This window comes from Saimiri boliviensis, chromosome 13 (assembly GCF_048565385.1).
Source record: "Saimiri boliviensis isolate mSaiBol1 chromosome 13, mSaiBol1.pri, whole genome shotgun sequence".
NCBI classification, from domain to species: Eukaryota; Metazoa; Chordata; class Mammalia; order Primates; family Cebidae; genus Saimiri; species Saimiri boliviensis.
Window position 1 is genome coordinate 97,494,592 of NC_133461.1, and position 20,086 is coordinate 97,514,677.

The following is a 20,086-nucleotide window of genomic DNA, read 5'->3' on the forward strand; positions in this document are numbered from 1 at the left end:
GATTCCTCACATTGCGGCGTGGCGGCCAACAAGGCCCAGGAGTCTGAATCCGGCGCCTCCACGCCCCCACCCGGGGGCTAAGGCCCCCTCGAACGCCGCGTCACAGCGTAGCCCAGACCGGTCCCCTCATTCTTTTTCGCCCTCTCAACCCAGCTTTTCCCGACTCCGGGAAGAACCGGGAAGAGAAGGCGGAGGGGAGCGAAGCGCCGCCTGATAAATACTGTGGCCCAGTCCCGCCCCTGGAACGTCACTTCCGCCCCGCGCTAAGATGGCGGCGCCCAGGCCATGCCACGCAGACTTCCGCCCGGCGCGGAGACCGAAGGCTGGCGGCGGGTCGCGTCTCTGGAGAAGTCGTGAGGCGTGGTGTGGAGCAGTGGCCCGGGTGAGTCCCTGCCTGGTTCTTGGGCAGGGTTCCTGGAGAGACGGCGTGTCGGGAGCCAAAGGCTCTCACCTGGGTGGTCTGGGGAGTCTTGACACGTGGGAGGGGAGGAACAGAGACGCCAGTGGAGGACGCGCTGACTGGGGGACCGGAAGCCAAGTGGGTGGGGTTCCGCCAGGGTCCGCGTGTCAGTCCCCTCTGGTGATCTCGTTGTCCCTTCTCTGCCAGGCAACATGTCGGAAGGAAACGCCGCCGGCGAGCCCAGCACTCCGGGAGGGCCCCGACCCCTCCTGACCGGGGCCCGGGGGCTCATCGGGCGGCGGCCGGCGCCCCCCCTCACCCCCGGCCGCCTTCCCTCCATCCGTTCCAGGGACCTCACCCTCGGGGGAGTCAAGAAGGTACCCAATGGCGCGTTTCTAAAGAAACTCATCTACCTTGAATTCCAAGCCGCGAGATTCAACTAATGTTCGTGTAGGGCCTACTGTGTGTCTGGAGTATTGTTGGGCCTCACGCCTACCCCTCTTTAAATTCCAGAGAGCCTGTACTACCTTCAAATCTGGGTACTGAGTACAGATGATGAAATGATTCTCAGAGGTGGTTGAAGGACAGAGAGTCCTAATTAGTTAACGTTGTTCAAAAGCAACTTGAACAGTGTTTATTTACTTTCATTGTGTGTTTGGACATCTATAAGAAACCCATGAAAGCCAGGCCAGCATAAATCTTGCAGTCTTAGAGGGTTCAGAATTCAACATCTCGGTGTGCAGACTTCTTATCTAGGGTATAATGAATCCTAGGCACAGCGTGTGAGGCTCTGTGGTCTCTCCCATGTGCATATGACTGGATGTCAAGAGTAGCTCTGAAAGGGGTGGGGTCAGGATGGCAGAAGAATAAAACTGTCAGTTTTTAAAAACCTAACTTTGCGACTGGGCACCGTGGCTCACGCCTGTAATCCCAGCACTTTGGGAGGCTGAGGTGAGCGGATTACCTGAGGTCAGGAGTTTGAGGCCAGCCTGGCCAGTGAAATCCCATCTCTACAGAAAAATACAAAAATTAGCTGCGCATGTCTCTAATAAATATACAACGATTTGAAGTGTGGTGGCAGGTGCCTGTAATCCCAGCTACTCAGGAGGCTGAGGCAGGAGAATTGCTTGAACCTGGGAGGCAGAGGTTGGAGTGAGCCGAGATCGTGCCATTGCACTCCAGCCACAGCAACAAGAGTGAAACTCCCTCTCAAAAGAAAAAAAACCACCTAACTTTGCCTTGGAGAATTGTGACAGTCTATAATCCCCTGATTGAGAGTGTTGGCAGATCTGTGGTCTTCCCTACTTAGGTCTTGCTGCTAGAGCAGTTCCCTTATACTCACTGGTCTCTATAGCAATTTGAAGATAAGAGGTGAGACTAGAGAAATTCCTTTGCTTTTAGAAGTCCCAGAGACTATTCTTTCAGAGGCAGAACCTAAGGCTGCTGGTTACAAACGAGTTTTGGTGCCCCTTTCTTTTATGTGTAACTCCACTGCCACCACACCATGACATTCCTTCTTTTCAGTCACTTATCTGTCTCTGTAAAACGGACAGCACTGTGGAATGTGCCAAAGACAACCATGTTGGCCTTGGTCAGTAGACAGTGCCCTTCGGGAATTTTTATTTTCCTCTGTACTTTGGGGTCAGAACCTAACACATCAATGACTCCTGTATTTTGCTTTCAGAAAACCTTCACCCCAAATATCATCAGTCGGAAGATCAAGGAAGAGTAAGTAGCTAGGCCTTCTGAATAATTGCCCCTTATTTACTTTCTCTGAATATGTGGCCTTGGGGGAAGTAACTAGGTTTGTGGCTCTGATATTTAAATTTATGTTTTAGTTCTTTTCACTAGTGATTTTCAATCCTGGCTTCTAGGTGATTCTGATGTGCAAGTTAAAGAAAAAAATAACTGACGTCTAGGGCTCCATCTCTAGAAATTGTGATTTAATTTGTTGACAGTAGAATGGAGTGATTCTTTCTGATGGCCAGAGTTGAGAGTCACTAGTCTAAACAAAGATGTATCACCCTTTCCCTGAAGTTCCTTTGGATTTCTGCCTTCCTGCTTTCAGTCCCAATGCAAAAAAAAAAAAACAAAAAAAACAAACTACATTTTTGGACAAGGTCAAGTAAAGCAAACTGAAAAAATCCTGCCTCATCAAGGAAGTGAGAAAAGTGCTAGAATTAGGATTGGATTCTGCTTCTCATAGTGTAATTATTGGCTCAGACTCTCCACTGTCTTGGAGTGAGGTGGTATGGGAGATTAAGGCCAGTTTTTGGAGACACAGTGAGTGAGTGGTTTCCCTTAATCCATTCTCTTTTCCAGGCCCAAGGAAGAAGTAACTGTCAAGAAGGAGAAGCGTGAGAGGGACAGAGACCGACAGCGAGAGGGGCATGGACGAGGGCGAGGCCGCCCAGAAGTGATCCAGTCCCACTCCATCTTTGAGCAGGGCCCAGCCGAAATGATGAAGAAAAAAGGTACGAAGAAGGAATCAGTAGTGAATTTCAGTTCAGACTGCCCAAGAGAAGGGCAAGAGCAATGGAATTTCCCTGCTCCCAGTTCAGTTTTCCATGCTGTTGGCATCTTCCTAATTGATCCCTAGTGACCCGGGTGATTTCCCACAGGAAACTGGGATAAGACAGTGGATGTGTCAGACATGGGACCTTCTCATATCATCAACATCAAAAAAGAGAAGAGAGAGACAGACGAAGAAACGAAACAGATCCTGCGCATGCTGGAGAAGGACGATGTGGGTACCCGGAGGCTCAGGGAAGGGGCTTCCTTGTGGCTGTAGAACAGGGCTTCTGGGGAACCAGGTGAGGGGCAGAAGAGCTCACTGATATCCTGGAATCTAGGGGAGCAGCAGGAATCTTTGGTTAGAAAGGGACTAAAGCAGACTTCGAGCCAGGTGTGGGTGCCAGCAGGCTGGATGACCCCAACTCTTTTTGGCAGTTTCTCGATGACCCCGGGCTGAGGAACGACACTCGAAATATGCCTGTGCAGCTGCCCCTGGCTCACTCGGGATGGCTTTTTAAGGAAGAAAATGACGAACCAGATGTTAAACCGTGGCTGACCGGCCCCAAGGAAGAGGACATGGAGGTGGACGTACCTGCTGTGAAAGGTACTCTGTGTCCATTAACTTCTCATCTACAATTCCATGGCTACTCCCAGGAATCCCTGGAATCAGGTATCCCTTGCATGGGGCCCTAACTGCTGCTCTTGAGCAGGTCCTCCCTTGCTGGCTGTAAGATATAGGAACTAAACAAACATGCTTGATTCTCCCTCACAGAGGGTTCATGTGTTGATGTGGAGCAGTGGACCCAGCCTCAGATGTCCTTTTTTAGTTAAGTCACATGAGACTTGAATGCGTTGTCTTGCACCCCTCTCTATAACCCTCCTTCCCACTCCCTGAGTGAGTGATAGTGGAGTAGATGGGAGCAAAGGGCTGGTAACAGTGAGCTGGTGTGGAGAGTGGTCACATGATAGCCTTCCATTTCTATCACCCGGCCAGTGAAAGAGGAGCCTCGAGATGAGGAGGAGGAGGCCAAGATGAAGGCTCCTCCCAAAGCAGCCAGGAAGACTCCAGGCCTCCCGAAGGACATATCTGTGGCAGAGCTTCTCAGGGAGCTGAGCCTCACCAAGGAGGAGGAACTGCTGTTTCTCCAGCTGCCAGACACCCTCCCTGGCCAACCGCCCACCCAGGACATCAAGCCCATCAAGACAGAGGTACAGGGCGAGGATGGCCAGATGGTGCTCATCAAGCAGGAGAAGGACCGGGTATGCTCAGGCAGACACCTGCGGGAATAGAGGCAGGGACTGGGAGGGGAAGTGTAACCAGTAGTGGGAAGCAAAGCTGTGCCACCCTGGCTAGAATTGGACAATAATGGTTGGTTATTCTTGGAGCCTGCAAGAGCCATGGGGCTTTGTGCCTCCAACTTCAATTGTGTTTGTATGTGGGGTGGGTGTGTTTAATTTTTATAAGGAAATACTTTAAACACATACAAATGAGAGAACATATGGCCAGGTGTGGTGGCTCATGCCTCTAATCCCAGCACTTTGGGAGGCTGAGAGAGGATCACTTGAGGCCCGGAGACCGAGACTGGCCTGTGCAACATGGTGGAACCCTGTCTCTACCAAAAAAATACATAAAATAGCCAGGCATGGTGGCATGTGCCTGTAGTCCCCGCTACTTGGGAGGCTGAGATGGGAGGATGGCTTGAGCCCAGGATGCAGAGGTTGCAGTGAGCCAAGGTCGCACCACTGCACCCCAACCTGGGCAAGAGAGACAGACCTTGTCCCCAGAAAAAGAGAACAGACACTGCTGTGTACCAGAAACACAGCTTCACCAGTTACTGATATTTTGTCCATTTGTACGTTTGTTTGCTGTGGGTTTTGTATTTTAACCATGGCAGACAGCCCTAGGAGAAGGCACTCTTTGGAGAGCTCATTCTGACCTTTGCCGTGCCTGTCTCTTGATGGGTAGAAGGGGGTGCATGAAAGATGGAGGAAAGAGCTCCTAGCCCAGTGTTCGTCCTCTGACTTTCTCCACAGGAAGCCAGACTGGCAGAGAATGCTTGTACCCTGGCTGACCTGACAGAGGGTCAGGTTGGCAAGCTACTCATCCGCAAATCTGGAAGGGTGCAGCTCCTCCTGGGCAAGGTGACTCTGGATGTGACCATGGGAACCGCCTGCTCCTTCCTGCAGGTAAGAGCCTCCCTAGGGCCAGGGAAGGAGCTTTTAAGGAGTGGAGGAGCGTTGAAGTGCCGGTGCTAAATAAGGAAGGGGGTTCCTGGGAGTATCACGTTCCCATTCACAGCTCTACACGCTGTGCACGTGGTTGTGGTTCTCATCACCGTCTCTGTCAATTGGCAGGAGCTGGTGTCCGTGGGCCTTGGAGACAGTAGGACAGGGGAGATGACAGTCCTGGGACACGTGAAGCACAAACTTGTATGTTCCCCTGATTTTGAGTCTCTCTTGGATCACAAACACCGGTAAAATGAGCAGATGGAGGAGGACGGCGCCTGTGCCCGCGGCTGCTGCCTGCTCCAGACATTTTGTTCTTGAATCTGTGAGACCCAGAAGGGGCCCACTGAGCCTATCCACTCCAGCCTTTGGCAGCCATTGTCCCAGATACCCCTGGGCTTCCTCCCACAGCAGCTGTCAATGGCACAGTGACCTTCCTGCAGCATGGAGTTGGCATATCTTTGCTGCTGGGGACTTGGCCCTGCTATTTATTTTTATATTTATGTCTTAATCTCTTCCACTGATGCATCCTACCAAGGTAGGTGGGGAGGGTCTGTGGGAAGGGGCTGGCTTCTCCTGGGGGCTGTTGGGCTGCAGGGACGGAAGTGTGAGAACTGCAGCTTCTGCTGATGCTCCGTCCCTCCTCCTAGAAGCAGCATCAGAGAGAAAGCAAGGATTGAATCTGAGACTTAAGCACTTGGTCCCAGCTTGCCAGTTCCTGGTTCTGCGTCCTTGGACAAACTACCTAACCTTTCTGAGCCTCCTATTCGTCATCCAACGCAAGCGTGAGCAGGTTCTCCCTTTCTGACTGTAAGATACATGAGCTGAACAAAGATGCTCGATTCTCCCTCGCAGAGGGTTCATGTGTTGACATGGAGCAGTGGGCCCAGCCTCAGATGTCCCTTTTTAGATAAGTCACGGAAGACTTGAAACGTGTTGTCTCTTGCCCCTCTCCGTAACCAGTACCTCCTTCCCACTCCCTGGCTAAATGACAGTGGAGCAGATGGGGCCAAAGGGCTGGTAACAGTGTGCTGGTATGGATGGTGGTCACGTGATAGCCTTCCATTTCTATCACTCAGGCAGTGAAAGAGGAGCCGTGAGAAGAGGAAGCTTGGGGATGATACCTACCGCCCAGGGTTGGCGTGAGGATTCATGGGCTGTTAGAGATGAAAACCCCTGCACAAGGCCGGAACCAGTAGGCACTCAGTAAATGTTCGTGTCCTTTTCCTCTACCTGAGTCTATATTCAAACAAAATAGAGATTCCAAGTCTCAAAAGCAGTGACTAGAGCTGCTCCTGTCCTTGCTCTTGCCTCTTCCTGCTTTATATCCCGCCCTCACCCTGGGCCTGATGACCTAAATTTACGGGGTCAGGCTGTTCTATGCCTTTTTCTCCTGGCTCCTCTTAGCCAGGCTATTCCTGTGTGAGTTGCTGTAATAGCTGTGGGTCATAGGAAGAGATCAGAGACCCCTCCCAGCACCCTGCAAAAGCCTTTGGGGGACATGGTGTGCCAAGGACATGTTCTTGCACTCCTACCTTTATAGTTATTACTCACGTATGAGCTGAAGTCAAATATTGCTAACAAAAAACTAAACCCTTGGTAAGAGAAGTCAGGGGTGTATTGAACAGTGGCCTCTTTGACACTTGGCTGATGATGCCGACTTCAGAAACTTCAGGATCAGAGGCTTCCCACTGTCTCCTGTCCTAGCACTGCCAGAGCCATCTACTCAGTGTTACTTTTTTGGGACTGTGATCTTGTTCTTTTTACCTGGTCATCGTACTGCGTTATCTCTGGAGGAACAGCTTCTCCCCTGTCTTGACAGTATGGTTGGGGTTTTCCCTCGTTCAGGTGGTTAGACGCTTGCGGGTTAAAAAAAGGCCTCATGCGGTGGCGTGTGTGGCTGTTAGACGATGGCACAGCTTCCCTTTGCTGGTGTCATGGCACATGGCCTCTGGGACAGAATGAACCATAGGGGCTTAGGAAAAACTGTTTCCTGCCCACCCTCATCCCCGATTTCTAGTGGCTCCTTAGATTTTGGGTATGTCTTCCTTCAGGCTCACCTTCCTTCTTTTCGAAGCTCCTCAAGCCTGTTACTCATTTGTCAAGGCTGGGCTTTTCCGACAGAGCCCTCAACCTGCCCGCCCAGCAGCTCTGAGGCTGACCACATCACCCTTTCTGGAGCTGAAGTTCATCTCAGCTCCATTGGATAGTGGTGTTCTGGGCTCTTCTCATTGTAGAGGACTGGAGCAGAAAGGGTTCCTTGGAAACATGTGCTGGGAAGCCCTCTTTGGTGGGCTAACCTTTGATTAGCTGTGGGCTTCAGCCCTTCCTTCCTTCAGATAGCTGATGCACTGCCAGCTGGTCGCCATTCTCATCCTCTCTTTGCGTTCTGTTTCTTTGGTTCAGAAATACTCTCTTTTGCTTTTTTTTTGGATGAACTCAATTGCCCAATGTTAGATATTGGGTATTTTTCAATCTTTAGTTTTCTGACTCTTCCAAGAAAGTTTGAGGAAGAGCATGCACTGCTTTTGCGTTCATTTCACCTGTTCAGTTGTCTTGGCTTGAACCTTATGACTCTGCATCAAAGTCCACACGGCCTGTCCCTAAATCCCTGATGCACAAATTAGGTCTCATCAATAAATGTGGGCAAAGAGAGGAGAGTCTGCTTTCTTGGTTGGGCTCTGAGGCATGCATTTCTACCAAGGAATATGTACAAATGGCAGAGGAGAGAAGCCCAAAGCCGATTCATACATGAGTGCAAGTGGATGCAAATTTGCTGCTAACTGCATCCGTGCATATGCTTTTTGTTAAATAGAGAAAGAAGGGACAACAGGCTTGTGCAGATTTCTAACTACATGGTTAAGTGGCAGAGTCTGGGCTGTCGAGTCATGGCTGGGTTTGAATGCGACTCCACCAGTGAACTTTGGGTTGGAAAAAAATCCCTTACCCTCTTTAAGCTTGATTTTATTTATTTTATGTAAGAATGAGATAGTAGTGACTTTTTACTTTTTTCTTTTCTTTTCTTTTCTTTTTTTTTTTTGTTTGTTTCTGCCTTCTTTAGAAAAAAGTGACTTTTTTCTAAGAGGGTTGCTTTTAAATTAGAGTGAACAGGAGGCGTGTATTGGGTGCCAGACAGATAATTGCTTATAACAGGATGTGATCAGCACGAGTAACAGAAAATTAGCCTGACGGTGGCTTAAGCAATGAGAGTGTTTATCTCACGTACCAAGAAGTCTGTAAATAGATGGTTCTGGAGTTGGTGGAAGCCAGAATGTCATCAGGGATTTCCTTGGAACCGTTCGCTCTGCCATCCTCAGTGTTGCAATGTGGCTGCTCCTACACCAAGCATCATTCTCCAGATGACGGTGCGCACAGCCAGAGTGGACAGTGGCACAGGTGTGTTCTCATTCTGCTCTGCCCTTCTCCGGGAAGAACCATCAGCAGCTCCAGCAGCCTCACCCCCATCTCTTTATAGAGTGGGGCTACATGCCCACTCTTGAACCAGGCACTGGCAAAGGGGGTGAGTGGACTAGTGTATCCCCTGGCGTGGAGCACACTGTCACCCTTGAGCTGGGGTTTTGTTTGTAGGGAAGAAGCTGGAGTGGCAGTTAGATAGACCATAGTAGCTGCTGCCACGTTCAGAAAATACTACAATGTCAAATCATAAAGTGTTCATCTCGGCAGAACTTTTTAAAATGTTCAGTCACCATTTATTCTACTAAATTCACTTTTAACATTTTAGTGTATATTATTTTTGATTTGGGAGGTATATGTGCATGTTTGTTTTTTGTTTTGTTGTGTTTTTTGAGATGTAGTCTCCTTCTGTCGCCCAATCTAGAGTGCAGTGGTGTGATCTTGTCTCAGTGCAACCTCTGCCTCCCAGGTTCAAGTGATCCTCCCACCTCAGCCTACCAAATAGCTGGGATTGCAGGCGCCCACCACCACACCCGGCTAAGTTTTGTGTTTTTAATAGAGGCAGGGTTTCACCATGTTGGCCAGGCTGTTCTCCGACTCCTGACTTCAAGTGATCCAGCCACCTCGGCCTCCCAAAGTGCTAGGGTTACAGGTGTGAGCCACCACGCCTGGCCCCATGCGCATGTTTGTGTATATTGCTTACTGGTGGGGATCGGGCTTCCGTTGTACCCGTCACCCAAATAGTGAACATTGTACTCAGGTAACTTTTCAGCCGTTGGCCCCCTCCCACTCACCCCGTTTTGGAGTGCCCAGGGTTTGTTATTTCCATCTTTATGTCCATATGTACCCGTTATTTAGCTTCCACTTATAAGTGAGAACATGTGCAATTTGATTTTCTGTTTCTAAGTACACTTAGGATAATAATCTCAAGCTCCATCCATGTTGCTGCAAAGGACATGATTTCATTATTTTTTTTATGACTCCTCATGTCTTATTTCAGTCTCCAAAATTTTTTTATGTTATTTATAGTGATATAAATTATGTGGTTTAAGTTATGTGATACAAATTATGCAATGACTCACACCTATGATCCCAGCACTTTGAGAGGCTGATGTGGGTGCATCACCTGAGGTTGGGAGTTTGAGACCAGCTTGGCCAACATGTTGAAACCCCGTATCTACTGAAAACACAAAAAATTAGCCGGGCATGGTGATACATACCTGTAATCCTAGCTACTTGGGAGGCTGAGGCAGGAGAATTACTTGAACCCAGGAAGCAGAGGTTGCAGCGAGCCAAGATCATGCCATCGCACTCCAGTTTGGGCAACGAGAGCGAAACTCCATCTCAAAAAAATAAAAATAAAATAAATATGTGGTTTTATCATGTACTGTATCTCACTCAAAAACATATATAATTCTTTGGTCCCAGCTACTCGGGAGGCTGAGGTGGGAGGATCACTCAAGCCCAGGAGTTCAATACCAGCCTGGGTAACATAGTGAGACCTTGTCTCTGAAAAATAAATAATATATACTCACATCTGGACATATGCAGTTCTTCCATGTTAATGAGTATTTTGTGTTTCACATACTTCTGAATTAGCTGAAGGAATTAAAAGGTAGCATCTTTTTTTTTTTTTTAAGATGCAGTCTCGCTCTGTCACCCAGGCTAGAGTGCAGTGGCCTGATCTCAGCTCATTGCAACCTCTGCCTCCTGGGTTCAAGCAATTTTTCCACCTCAGCCTCCTGGGTAGCTGGGACCTATAGGCACTTGCCAGCACGCCTGGCTAATTTTTGTATTTCTAGTAGAGCTGGTGTTTCACCATGTTGGCCAGGCTGTTCTTGAACTCCAGACCTCGTGATCTGCCTGCTTCAGCCTCCCGAAGTGCTGCAATTATAGGTGTGAGCTACTGCACCCGGCCAAAGGTAGCATCTTTTAATCCTTGGACCGCTCTCAACGTGGTCTGATTGAATTGGGCACTCAGCACTAGGCTCTTCAAAGGAAAAGAGGCTTCTTAGGACAGTGCACAGTGAAAGGGCGGCACCCACGCCATTCATCCAGTGCTCCAACCAGTCTTGGTGTTGGATACTTCCACGTTTGGGGCATTTCCCCTTTCGAGATGTCTGTGCTAGCGACAGATGGTGTGAACACCTCCTCTTGGATTGTGGTTCGGCTGCACAAGGCTCCACCAAAGTTCTACAGGTAAAGCATGGGGCCCAGAGGGGACTCGGGTTTTAGGGGTGTCATCTGACAAAATAGAGATGGTGATGGGATGCCACCTCTAGGAGCACCTCTGTGTGGCCACCTTCTGCCTCAGCTCTTCTAAAGCATTTCTTCTGTTCTCTTCCATTGGGGTAACCACTGATCTGTCTCCCCAAAAACGGAGTCAGAAGTTGGACTTTGTTATTTGGTTCATTGACATTTAAGACCTAATCAGAAAAAAAAATGCAGCCTTACATCTTGAGAAAGCTTATATGAAAGAAAAAGAAAAATGCAGCCTTGATCACTGTTGGCCTGGAGACTGTATCTTACGTATTTTGCAGGGTTCACTGGACAAGTAGAAACCATTCTAGGCATTCTAAGCAGCAAGAGTTAATACAGGAAGATAAGTTTATAGACTCCTTGGAAGGCTGGAGGAGTGAGCCATAGGTTGAGCATCCAGGAATCAAAACCCCATAGAACAGATGGTGAGGGAGCTATACCCTCTGCCATAGTCAGGAATGTAGAGACTCTGGAGTTGGACTGAGTTCCAGAACACAGCACACTGCCACAGCTGCCAGCCAGGCCTGAGGGAATCCCACCGCCTCAGCTGCCTCAGGAGAACCACGCGGCTGTAGCTGGACCCTGGCACACCGAAGAAAGTGCCTGCCGTGTGCTAGGCGCTGCTGCAGGAGTTAGGACGTGGCCGTGGTTAAACAGAAGGCAGTGTTCTGCGTGAGCCTGCGCTCTAGTGAGGAGACGGGATAAGCATATGGAAGGAAGTTAGAAGGTGACAGGAGTTTGGAAACTTGCAGGGAGTGGAGGATTCTGGGTGGTGGCAGGCACGATGCAGCAGGTGGGGTAGGCCTCCCTGAGAAGGTATCCTTTGAGGAAGTGAACCAGCGGGATCAGAAGCTGGTAGGGAGAGTGCTCTGGGCTGAGCAAAGAGTGAGACAGAGATTGGCTGAAGCTGAGGGAGAGAGAGGTGGGACCTGATCCTGGAGGGCTTTTAGGCCACCATAGGGACCTTGGCATTTTAAAGTGACCTGGTGAGCTGGCTGTGGTGTGGAGGTGAGGTGGGAAGCGGGGCTGATGGACTCTCTGGGCGGTGGGTGGCAATGGCTTGGCCAGGCCACTAACAGCAGAGGTGCTGGGAAGTGATTGGATTCTAGATACTGATTTCAAGGGTAGCACCACCGTGATCCACTGATAGATTCAGTGTGAGCTGTGCGAGAGGCGTCAGGCTCACTCCATAACTCTCGCAGTGGAAAATGGCCAAAGTGAAGAGGATGGCCTCACATTTTCCTCCACCTTTCAAATCTCAACTCCTAAGACCTCAGGCATGCCCAGAACGCTAGCACAAGAGATTTAGGGAAATGTGGGTATTTGGCTTTCTGGCCCCTGCAGTTCAGGTTCCACCTTACAAAGTGGTGAGGGAGTGGAGTGGGTGGGGGATGCCACCCAGCCATATTCACAAGAGTTGGCATAAGGATTCACAGTTGAGTGAAGCTTCCTGAGACTGCCATGCTGCCAACGCAGTTCTCTGCAGTTCATTCCCTCAAAACAGTATATCCCCAGTGAAAGCACACTCAGTACCTACACGGGCCATATTTAGTGTGGCTCTCGGACCTTTCTCCAGGGCAAGATGATCGCAAGAATTCTTGTAGAAATGTCCCTTACATTGTACAAGTCAACTTTAATGGTTATATTGGTACCCATCTTCATACTATAAAAATCACCCAAGTGATCTCCCATTTCTGGGACATTTAGTTTTTTTCTAGTTTTTCATCATTAAAAAAAAAAAAAAAGATGTCAGGCCGGGCGCGGTGGCTCAAGCTTGTAATCCCAGCACTTTGGGAGGCCGAGGCGGGTGGATCACGAGGTCGAGAGATCGAGACCATCCTGGTCAACATGGTGAAACCCCGTCTCTACTAAAAATACAAAAAATTAGCTGGGCATGGTGGCTCGTGCCTGTAATCCCAGCTACTCAGGAGGCTGAGGCAGGAGAATTGCCTGAACCCAGGAGGCGGAGGTTGCGGTGAGCCAAGATCGCGCCATTGCACTCCAGCCTGGGTAACGAGCAAAAACTCCGTCTCAAAAAAAAAAAAAAAAAAAAAAAAAGATGTGGCCTGGCATGGTGGTGGCTCACGCCTGTGATTCTGGCACTTTGGGAGGCCAAGGCTGGTGTATCACTTGAGCTCAGGAGTTGGAGACCAGCTTGGGCACCATGGCTGTACAAAAAATAGAAACATTAGCCAGGTGTGGTGGCTTGTGCCTGTATTCCCAGCTACCTGGGGGGCTGAATCGGGATGGTTGCCTGAGGCCAGGAGGGGATGGTTACAGTGAGCTGAGATGAGATTGCACCACTGCACTCCAGCCTGGGTGACAGTAAGAACTTGTCTCAAAAAAAAAGATAAACCTATTAAATTGCTGCCAGTATCCTCAATTATTTCCTTAGGATTCTCTATTTAAAATGGTTTGCCTGACCAGCCTGGGCCACAAAGCAAGACCTGGTCTTTAGAAAAAAAAAAATTTCTTTTAATTAACTGGGCATGGTGGTATGAACCTACAGTGCCAGCTACTCTGGAGGCTGAGGTGCAAGGATCAGTTGAGCCCAGGAGTTTGCGAAGTCCAATTCTATGAGATTTTTGAAGCTTTTGTTAGATTTTCCTCTCCAGAATGTTTGCATATATTCACCTGTGCATCAGCAATGCATTTGTAAAGTTAACTGTGTAATTAAGATTCCATTTTAAAACTATACAAATGTAAGGCTGGGCGCAATGGCTTCTGCCTGTAATCCCACACTTTGGGTGGCCGAGGTGGGTGGATCACTTGAGGCCAGGAGTTTGAGAACAGCGTGGTCAACATGGCGAAACCCCATCTCTACTAAAAAATAAAAAATTAGCTGGGCCTGTGGTAGCATGCACCAGTAATCCCAGCTACGCAGGTGACTAAGGCATGAGAATTGCTTGAACCAGGGAGGTGGAGTTTGCAATGAGCTGAGATCGCACCACTACACTCCAGCCTGGGTGACAGAGTGAGACTCTGTTCCAAACACACACACACACACACACACACACGTGTGTGCATGCGCGTAGTACACTGCTCGGTAGGAGACCTGGCCTGTAATTGGCCCTCTGAATAGGTGCCTCTCTTCATTAAAGGGCTGCATGAGCTAGAACACACAGCTCCCACAGTTGTGTATTCCAAAAGTTAGTTGTGTTTTTCTGCAGTTAACTGTTTTAATTTCATAGTTTAACTAAACTTTATACAAACCAATAAAATATGGGGGCTAAAAGTTTTATTGTTGAAAATATGGTAAATGCATAATTTTTATTAAGCATATAAATTGTGAATGCTGAAGAAAGTTCTTATTTCTACAGAAACTAAGATGAAGGCTTCGATAAGATTAAAGGTGAGGCTGGGCACGGTGCCTCATGCCTGTAATGTCAGCACTTTGGGAGGCTGAGGCAGGCAGATCACTTGAGTCAGGAGTTTGAGACCAGACTGGCCAACATGGTGAAACCCTGTCTCTACTAAAAAAGCAAAAATTAGCCAGGTCTGGTGGCGCACACCTGGAATCCCAACTACTTGGGAGACTGAGACAGGAGAATCACTTGAACCCGGGAGGTGGAGTGTGCAGCAAGCCGAGATCACTCCACTGCCCTTTAGCCTGGGTAACAGAGCAAGACTGTGTCACAAAAAAGTGATAGAGGCTGTTGGTCGTTGACTCTCCACTCTTGCCTTCTTCCACATAATGAATCTTGGCTTTTAGGAGGACACATATTCAATACAAAGACAACATGCAGCCTCTTTTGGTGGCAGAGATGACTGACTCTGTCATTACTTTCTGGACAATGGTATGTAATCATAAACATTATGGGGCGGTGCTAAGGTTTGAATGTTTGTGACCTTCCAGAATTAATGTTGAAATTTAGTCCCCAGTTCAATAGTACTAAGAGGTGGGGCCACTAGGAAGTGATCAGACTGTGAGGGCTCTTACCTCGTGGATGGGATTACTGCCCTCATAGAAGGGCTTGTGGGAATGTTTGTCCCTTTTCCACCTTCCACCATGTGAGGACACTGCAACAAGGTGTCATGCTGGAAGCAGAGAGGGCGAGCCCTCAACAGCCACTGGACCTGTGGCATCTTCATCGTGGACTTCCTAGCCTCCAGAACTGGGAGAAGTACATTTCTATTTACAAATTACCCAGTCTGGGGTATTTAACAGCACCCTGATGGACTAAGACAGGGAGCTCCCAGGAGCTTTCCCTGAAGGACACATGATGCATGCCTGTTACTTCACAGGGGTGGGGGAATTGTGAACCTTTAAAGATTTATTTAAAAAAACAAACATAAACTACCACTCTCCTTGTCTGTTTACTCTGCCACTCCCCAGGGAGTACTGCTTAACACCTGTTCCTATGTCCTCAATCCTCCTATGCCTCTCCCCAGTTCTCTTTCTCAGCTGAGGACACTGCTTATTGCATTAAGAAAATAGAAGCAGTTGGCCCCTTGCAGTGGCTCACAACTGTAATCCCCGAACTTTGGGAGGCCGAGGCAGGTGGATCATCTTGAGGTCAGGAGTTCAAGACCAGCCTGGCCAACATGGTGAAACCCCCATCTCCACTAAAAATACAAAAATTAGCTGGGTGTGGTGGCGCACACCTGTAGTCCCAGCTACTCCAGAGTCCAAGGCAGGAGAATCACTTGAACTCAGGAGGCAGAGGTTGCAGTGAACCAACATTGTGCCCCCACACTCCAGCCTGGATGACAGAGCAAGACTGCGCCCCCCCCACCTCAAAAAAAAAAAAAAAAAAGCAATCAGGGAGGGTGTGTTTCCCACTACCACATCTTCAGTCTGTGTTCTGGTTCCTGTTCTTGCCTCCTATTGCTATGGATGAACTGTCTGCTCCTCCCTGAAACCAGACCCTCAGGGAGCCTTAGATTACATTCTCTCTTGTCCACTCCAAGATACACCTCCAGCAAACACCTCCCTCACCCACTCACCCACACATACTGATCCCCTTCTGTAAGACCAACCCCGCAGGATACAAAAGTAGTCCCTCCTTACCTCCCTCACCTGCTCACCCACACATGCTGATCCCCTATTAGACCAGCCCCACAGGAAACAAAACAGTAGTCCCTCCTTAGCTGCAGGGGACAATTTCCAAGACCCCCAGTGGATGTTTGAAACTGGAAAGCACTGAGCCCTAGAAATACTATGCTTTTTCCTATTCATACATACCTATGATAAAGTTTAATATGTAACTTAGCACAGGAGATTAACAACAGCAGTAAGAAAAGAGAACAATTGTAGCAAATACTCTAATGAAAGTAGCTTAAAAAACAAAGTTACAGAAATGTGCTTATCAATATCTTAATGTGTTATACTCATCCTTGCGATGATGTAAGATGGTACAGTCCCTTTGTGATGAGATGAAACAAGGTGAATGGCATAGGCGTTGGGGTGCAGTGTTAGGCTACTACAGACTTTCGAAGATACATCAGTGGAGGATCGTCTGCTTCAGGAGATCCTAGAGAGCTGAGCCATGACAATGTGGAGGGTTTATGTCAGGGGCCATGTGTGTGCCTCGCCTTTCCTGGTATTTCCTCGTCTCTCCAGCTGTAAACATAGAATGCCCTGGGCTCAAGCCTTCCAAGGTTTCTCTTGTCCATCTACCCTCCTTCCCTCAGCAATCTCATTCAGAATCATGGCTTTAAACTTTCTCTGTCTAGTGAGCTGTGATCACACCACTGCACTCCAGCCTGGGTGACAAAACAAGATCCTGTCTCAAAAGGAGAAAGAGGGAATTGGTGGACGGCTCACTGCAGCCTCGACCTACCAGACTTAACAATCCTCCCTCATCAGCTCCCTGAGTAGATGAGATTATGGCTAATTTAAAAAAGAAATTTTAGAGGCAAGGCTGGCCTTCAACTCCCGGGCTTAAGAGATTCTCGCATTTCAGCCTCCCGAAGTGCTGAGATTATAGGTGTGAGCCACCAGACCCCACATCTCTTTCTCCCTTTAAGAGGTCCAGTTACCGCTTCGAAAATTAGAATGGACTCAGCTTTTTCCCCTACTGTTAGTAGTTACTAAGTAAAATCTGTCTTCACTACTTTAACTGGTGTCTGGCTTTTAATTTTTAGTTGTTTTTTTTTTTTTTTTTAAGAGATTGAGTCTCAGTCTATCACCCAGTCTGCAATCCAGTGGTGTGGTCATTGCTCAGTGCAGCCGTGACGTCCTGAATTTCAGTGATTCTCTTGCCTCAGTCTCCCAAGTAGCTTGGACTACAGGCACACACCACCATGCCTGGCTGATTTTTAAATTTTTTTGTAGAGACAGGGGTCTCACTATGTTGCCCAGGCTGATTTCGAACTCCAAGACTCAAGTGATTCTCCTCCCTCAGCCTCCCAAAGCACTGGGATTATAGCCATGAGAAACTGCCTGGCCTGGCTTTGTCTGTCTTTGACAATTCTGCAAACCTACTATCTTGAGACAATTAGGGACATTTGTATGTTGATTAGATATTTGATAATATTAAATGATTATTGTTCATTCTTTTAAGCTGTCATAATGGTGCGGTGGTTACATTTTTCAAAATAATCCAAAGAAATGTATCCAGACTATTAGCATTTCTCCCCACTTCCGGCACTACCACTCTCGGCCAAACAAACATCCTTTTATCAGATTTTTACATTTGCCTCTTTTTTAACAATTTTTTTTAGAGACAGGGTTCAGCACGTTGCCCAGGCTGATCTCAAACTCCTTCTGGGCTTAATCAGTCATCCCACCTCAGCCTCCCCAAGTGCTGGGATTACAGGGGTAAGCCACTGTTCCTGGCCCCATTTGCCTCTGCAGTGATATATCGCCCCCTCCTACCTACAGCCAGTCTGTTCAGAAGTTAGCATGAGGCTCGTAGGGCCTCACGTCCCACTCCACTCCTGGGCCATCCCCTCCAGTCGCACAGGCCTTGCTATGGTCACACAGCAGGCTGTTTCCGGGTGCAGGGCTCTCGCGTCACTTTCCCCTGCCTACCACCTGCTTCCCCACATAGCTGCATGTCTTGCTTCCCCCATTCCTTCAGGCCTCTGAGACTTTCCTACATAAATTAGTAAACTCCCATCCCTGACACTTAAAAAAATTTTTTTGATTGTTATTTGTGAGACAGAGTCTCATTCTATCACCCAGGCCTTATTTATCTTTTTGGGTTTATCTTTTTTTTTTTTTTTTTTGGCTTTTTAAAAACTTCATTGTATGGGACATCTCTATGACCCATTGCACATCGTCTCGGTCTTACCTGTCTCCCCTGTACTGACCGGTTCTCTGTGGGTACCCATCAGGTCTACATAGATACAACCTGATAGAATCTAAACTCAGGCTTGCTCTGTGCATCTTCTGCCTTCTTCCCTGAGACTTTCGTGTCAATGACAAGATATAGAACAGGATGGGGAAACCATGGTACAACTACAAAGTACTGGGGTCTAACCCTCCTCGAGGTGCATCTTTCACCAAAGGAAAGGAGTCAATGGTACAAGCATCCTCCTTGCTTCTGTAGGATACGTGGCCTTGACATGGACTTAATACGGCTTCTCAAATGGTCCTGATGGATAGAGCAACCAGATCATTGTAGCAGTGGCCAACTTCCTAATGTATCTTTGAATTAGCTCTCCCTCCCTGCCTGAATCATTCCCCTGTCCTTCGGTTTTAGTCCCTGGGATCACACTCTCCAGTAAAATACTTCAGTAAACCTTTGTCTCAGGTCCTACCTTCTGAGGATCTAGGCTAAGTCATCCATCTATTAGACACTTGTTATCCCTTTATTCAGTCACTTCCTATACTCATGATTCCTTTTTCCTTCCCAGACTTTCCTTCTGGGGGCTTCTTCTCCCTTCTCCCCTCTTCTTCCTTCCCCTCCCCCTCCCCCTCCCTCCTCTTCTTCCTCTTCCTCCTCCTCTTCTTTTCTTTTTTTTGAAACACAGTCTTGTTCTGTTGCCCAGGCTGGACCACAAAGGCGTGATCTTGGCTCACTGTAAGCTCCGCCTCCTGAGTTGAAGCAATTCTCATGCCTCAGCCTCCCAAGTAGCTGGGATTACAAGCCTGCACCACCATGCCCAGCTAATTTTTGTATTTTTAGTAGAGAAAGGGTTTTGCCATGTTGCCCAGGCTGGTCTCAAACTCCTGGCATCAACTGATCTATCTGCCTTGGCTTCCCAGAGTACTGGGATTACAGGGTGAGCCACATCACCTGGCCCATTTTTTTCTTTATCTTCATGTTTAGAAATTTCTTCAGAGAGGAATGAACAGAGATGAATAAGTGGAGATGTTATGTACTGTACTCGAAATCTGAAGACCTGCAGCGTGTTTAAATTCCAACTGTTGTTATAACTTTTTAAAAGATTGTGAAAATATCAAAATGTACATGAATCAGGTTTTAATATACTGTATGACGGGTGGATGAGGCTGTGCATTGTACCATTTCAATTCTCAGGCATGGTTTGGCAGTGCAAGAACTCTGTAACATTAACAAATTCAATAAAAAGTAAACATATGAAAAAAAAGAAATTTTTTCAGAGAGGCTTTGTTGGAGATAAATCTGTCAGTTTGTGTTTCTCTGAAAATGCTTTATTTTACCCTTGTTCTGGAAAGAAAATTTCACTGGGTATACAATTTCTAGGTTGATAGGTTTTTTTCCCCTTAACCTCTTGGCACTGTGGATATATTATACCACTATCTTCCTGGATTTTTCCATTAATATTGCTGTTATTGAGTCCACTTTTCACTCATGTATAGGTAATGTGTTTTTTTCTTTATAACTGCTTTTCAAAATCATTTCTTTGTCTTTGGTATTCTGCAGTACAACAATGATGTGCTAAGTGTAGATTTCTTTTTAATTCTCTGTTTCAGAGTTATTGGTCTTGAAGCTAAAGATTTGTATCTTTTATCAAATCTAAAATGTCCTCAGCTATTAAATCTTTGAATAGTGCCTTTCCTCTTTTCCGTGTTACTCCATCTCAAACTTTATTGGGCATTTTTTTTTTTTTTTTTTTTTTTTTTTTGAGACGGAGTTTCGCTCTTGTTACCCAGTCTGGAGTGCAATGGCGCGATCTCGGCTCACCGCAACCTCCGCCTCCTGGGTTCAAGCAATTCTCCTGCCTCAGCCTCCTGAGTAGCTGGGATGACAGGCATGTGCCACCATGCCCAGCTAATTTTTTGTATTTTTAGTAGAGACGGGGTTTCACCATGTTGACCAGGATGGTCTCGATCTCTTGACCTCGTGATCCGCCCGCCTCGGCCTCCCAAAGTGCTGGGATTACAGGCGTGAGCCACCGCGC

At 47.8% G+C, this 20,086-nt stretch overlaps 1 protein-coding gene across 2 annotated transcripts; it reads left to right on the plus strand.

Moving 5' to 3' along the window:
* Nucleotides 1-269: 269 nt before the first annotated feature.
* Nucleotides 270-19,316, plus strand: POLR3D (RNA polymerase III subunit D). 2 transcript variants are annotated; one of them, XM_074384048.1, is made up of 10 exons: nt 270-382; nt 608-777; nt 2,085-2,128; nt 2,723-2,874; nt 3,022-3,146; nt 3,350-3,518; nt 3,909-4,174; nt 4,949-5,101; nt 5,270-5,678; nt 5,791-19,316. In XM_074384048.1, the coding sequence occupies exons 2-9, from the start codon at nt 613-615 to the stop codon at nt 5,390-5,392; spliced, it is 1,197 nt and encodes a 398-aa protein (XP_074240149.1). In that variant the 5' UTR covers nt 270-382; nt 608-612; the 3' UTR covers nt 5,393-5,678; nt 5,791-19,316. The 2 variants fall into 2 exon arrangements, with proteins under 2 accessions (XP_074240149.1, XP_074240150.1); XM_074384049.1 differs by lacking the exon at nt 270-382 and having other exon boundaries at nt 540-777.
* Nucleotides 19,317-20,086: the final 770 nt, after the last annotated feature.